Consider the following 4,286-nt stretch of genomic DNA (forward strand, 5'->3'; position numbering starts at 1 on the left):
TTTTGGCTCAAGGACCACAGACAGTTTGTGGAGAAGAGATTTGAATAATAGATGGATGAGAAAATTCCTTACGCTTTTATGTCTGCAGCTTCCTGTGTTGTTCGAGTGAGCGTGCGCGATCGAAGTCTCTCCCCCGCCTGTTGGATCTCCCGGAGGTTCCTCTCAACATGCGGGAGCTCTGACACGGCCTCCGTCTCTGCAGCCAGCTGCTCAGCCTGCTGCAGCAAGTCCCCGAAGCCTTCGCCGTCCATATCTGAGTGAAATACAACATCAAAATTATAAAACTAAAAAATAAGTTTAAGGATAAGGTTGCAGTTGAACATTGTATAGTAATCGCGCTGCAACAATTACACATCAAATTGATTATTAAAAGTGTTGGCAACTAATTCCAGTAAAATTGGGACGATAAGCCGAAACTTTTTTCTCAAGCTTTCAACCATGTGGCTTATGCAATGATGCAGTTAATTCATGCATTTTTGCGGTATATTTTCTAACGGCCGCTGGACAAAGCACACATAGTCGAGGTTTGTCCTCCCAGAATTAGATCATACTTACCAGTATGACGTCACTCTTTAACACTATCCCCAGGCCCTAAAATTTCTACACTTTTGCCCTTAAGTCCAAATAGGAACAAAATATTGCACTCAAGTGTATCCACTAAGCACTAGTGATCCTTGGTGGTTGATCAACGGGTTAATGTAGATGACAAAAGGGCGGAGTGACAGTGAATGTGAATGAAAGTGATAAAACCCTGTACTGAAATATTTCGGTTTAAGTGAAGTTTTATAACATTTTATTAATGTAACTTTGTGCTTTGTCCATGAATAAAAATCCCATAAAAAATATTACACACATGATATAAAATGTATTGCTCTTTTGTATAAGCCCTATTATAAAGTGATCTTGTACGAAGTGTATATGACATTCGCAGGTATATAGCATATTTATATGTACTTTAGTTTGTCACGTTATTTGATAAACACTTGGATCTTTATAATTTATTTTTATTATATCTTTGTTGCTTTGTTCACTATTTTTCTATGTGACAAACTTCAATATTTGAATAAAGAGGAAATTAAAAATGTATTTAAGAAATCCGATTATCTCATCTCTCATCTCATTCGCTGCACCGCTTATCCTCAGTAGGGTCGCGGGGGTGCTGGAGCCCATCCCAGCAATCATCGGGCAGTGGGCAGGGGGCAACTGTTTGCCAGCCGATCGCAGGACACACAAGGACAGACAACTCACTCGCTCAGTCACACCTAGGGACAATTTGGACCGGACAATTCACCTGAAATGCATGTCTTTGGAATGTGGGAGGAAACCGGAGTGCCCGGAGAAAACCCACGCAAGCACGGGGAGAACATACAAACACCGCTCAGTAAGGCCGGGAGCTGGATTTGAACCCTTGCAGGAGGTTCCCACGACCTCAGAACTGTGCTGCACACGCTCTAAACACTGTGCCGCCGTGCTGCCCGAAATCCGATTATTCGATTGTGAAATAGTTGCAGCCTTATATAGTAGAATGTCTTTAAAGGAGCTGCACAAACTGTGGAACTTTGTAACTCCATGCATTTTCCTGGCTTGAAAGTCATTATTGCGGCCTCTGTCAGCTTATTTATGATGCGAGTTCAAGTAGGTGCCATTTTTTCCATAATAAACTGTTTTTCAGCTTTTTGGGGGCTAGCGTTGGCCTTTGGACTCTACTACAAGCAGGCCATTTCTTATTCTAACCATTTTAATGCTACACTGAGATAAAGAAAAACATCTGCTGATACCAGTATGACGTCACTCTTTAACACTATCCCCAGGGCCTACAATTTCTACATTTTTGCCCTTAAGTCCAAATAGAAACAAAATATTGCACTCAAGTGTATCCACTAAGCACTAGTGATCCTTGGTGGTTGATCAACGGGTTAATGTAGATGACAAAAAAGGGCAGAGTGACAGCGCAACCTCAAGAATGTGAATGAAAGTGATAATTCCCCCTTGCTGAAATATTTCGGTTTAAGTGAAGTTTTATAACATTTTATTCATAATAAATTAGGGGTGTCTCAATATAAGTTTTTAGGTTTAATACAAAAGCAATTTTGCAGTTAATAACAAGATGTCTCAAAGGACTGCAAATGTTACAATTACAGCAGAAAATAGATGGTTCTGGTTATCCAAGATCATTTAGGTGAGCTTTTAGAAACTTATCATAGGGCTGCTCCTCTCAAATTTGGCTTACTTACAGCCAATACAAAAAAATATCCTATTCTGCGATATTCAGACCGACATTGTTTTTGATTACATAGTCTCTGCGTGCTACATCCAGATACTCCCAGATATAAAAAAAACTTTGCAGAAACAGAAATAATTTGCTTGTGTATGAGCAACGATATTTAAATTTAATAATAATAATAATGATGGACACACATTTGGACACAATCAAATAAAATCCGCAATCGTTTCTTAGGTTGATATCGGACCTATAGCAGGCACGTACAACAAGGTAAAATCAAATACATTGGTGCACCATGACACATCAATAGTCAAGGGATATGTGACTAAAAATAATGCTCAAAGAATTTTAAATGAATCAACACTTGTATTTACAAAAAAGCCCAAATCCACCAGAAATTACACCCATAAGGGAGGGATTAGGACATGATTTTGATAATAAAATTTGGGAACTAAAACAACAAGATTCCAATTGATAAGGATTTGCAATTATGAACAAAATTAGTAGTTCCACTTTTGTTCCGATTACATGCCCAGTTGTTTCCCCCAACATTATTTTTCAAAATGTTGATGTTAAAGTACAATTGCAAAATCAAATGCATTGCAGTTTGAAGTTCTTTCAGAAAAAAGGTGAATTTGTAGTCGATAACCATTCATTTAGAAATAGAATTATTGCAGGGATATATGTTAGTTTAGGTATTTAACTTGTCACTCTATTTCTTTATTTTTTTTAGATACAGAATTGGAAGGGACACAACTGTTGTGTGGCACAGATGCTCAGTGCTATTGGCTGTTAGGATTCAGGTAAGTATCTCAACTTCCATTCAAATTTACCTGATGCAACAAAGAGTGCCTTCTTGAATTAGACTTGCCTTTATTGACATTGATAACAACATATGGAATATTGTTTACAAAGGGATTAGACATGACAAACATGTCGAGTCATGTTCATTTGTATAGTGCAGCACTTAGAGACTTCTTGTGATTAAGGGTGTCACAAATATACATGACTTGACTTTATTAAAATGTAGAGTATGTGTTTCCCTGAATCGAGACCCTTGGCCTGGAGAGGAATGGGCGCCACCAGGCTTTATTGCCCAAGGCACGCCATAGGAAATTGTGCCCGTATAACTATTGTGATTAAGGGATCCAACCAGCAAACTCCAGTTTATGTAATATAAAACTCATCCTACCATAGTAGCATGTAATAGAGGGGATTTTTTTTTAACAATACAGGTAGATAGAGAGAGATGGAGATAGGGATAGAGAGATACTTTATTCATCACCGTGGGGAAATTCACACTTCCAGCAGTATCCTACATTCAATACATTCGTCAATCGTGATTATTTGGTGATAATGAATCGTCTCCAGAAATTCCTGACCGTGACGGCCCTCGGTAGGATTTTATTTTTGTCGGGAAAATGATTGAAAACCTAATAGTAGTAACTTTGAGTATAAAAAAAAATTACCGTGGGTTCAGCTGCCCCAATCGTCATACTGTGTGCTAGGCACTGGTATAATGTCAGCTCGGTCCAATTTTTGGTTTTGAGGTTAAACAAAAAGTGTCAAAAATGGTGTTGCTATACAATTTGCTAAAATTTACAATACGAACACTCAATAAACCTTTGCCCCAAAATGACACGAGCTGACGAGTTTTTTGACAGCGTGGAAAGTTTTTAAAGGCTTTGATATAATCATAATTCTTAATAACGGCGGTATCGGTATTCTAACCAGACGTAAACTAAAACTAAAGCCTGATTTAAAAAAAAACAATACTTTGAAAAACAACTCAATGTTAGCTTGGAGGCTAATGCTAACTCACATGAAATAGCAATGGGGTTAACTCCAGATAGAAGTTCCTCGTGTTTTGCATGTAAGGGCGGGGGGCACTACAATTTAGTTAGTATCGTTACCTGAGATTTGGGAGATTTTCAGTAAGAACGGTGGAAAGAGGCATATAATTCTAGTAGTAGACCACGCACCCTCGTTTGCGGAGTTATTTGCCCCGGTACTTCAGCAGTCGTAGCCGATTGGGTAAGACAGCAGACCGGCTCCGGATATT

General features: G+C 38.6%; 1 protein-coding gene across 3 annotated transcripts in view; it reads right to left on the reverse strand.

Moving 5' to 3' along the window:
- Positions 1-4,286, reverse strand: part of nup93 (nucleoporin 93) — an 87,802-nt gene extending 83,516 nt beyond the window's left edge. Inside the window, exons 1-2 of one of the 3 annotated variants that reach the window (XM_088341104.1) lie at positions 4,207-4,286; positions 73-253 (exon numbers count right to left, since the gene is read on the reverse strand). In XM_088341104.1, the coding sequence (XP_088197230.1) occupies positions 73-251 (179 nt within the window). In that variant the 5' untranslated portion in view covers positions 252-253; positions 4,207-4,286. Of the gene's footprint in view, positions 1-72; positions 254-4,046 lie in introns of all 3 variants that reach the window. The other 2 variants (XM_088341103.1, XM_088341105.1) reach the window with 2 other exon arrangements.

Source organism: Urocampus carinirostris, chromosome 7 (assembly GCF_059441175.1).
Source record: "Urocampus carinirostris isolate Australia breed hairy pipefish chromosome 7, RoL_Ucar_1.0, whole genome shotgun sequence".
Classification (NCBI taxonomy): domain Eukaryota; kingdom Metazoa; phylum Chordata; class Actinopteri; order Syngnathiformes; family Syngnathidae; genus Urocampus; species Urocampus carinirostris.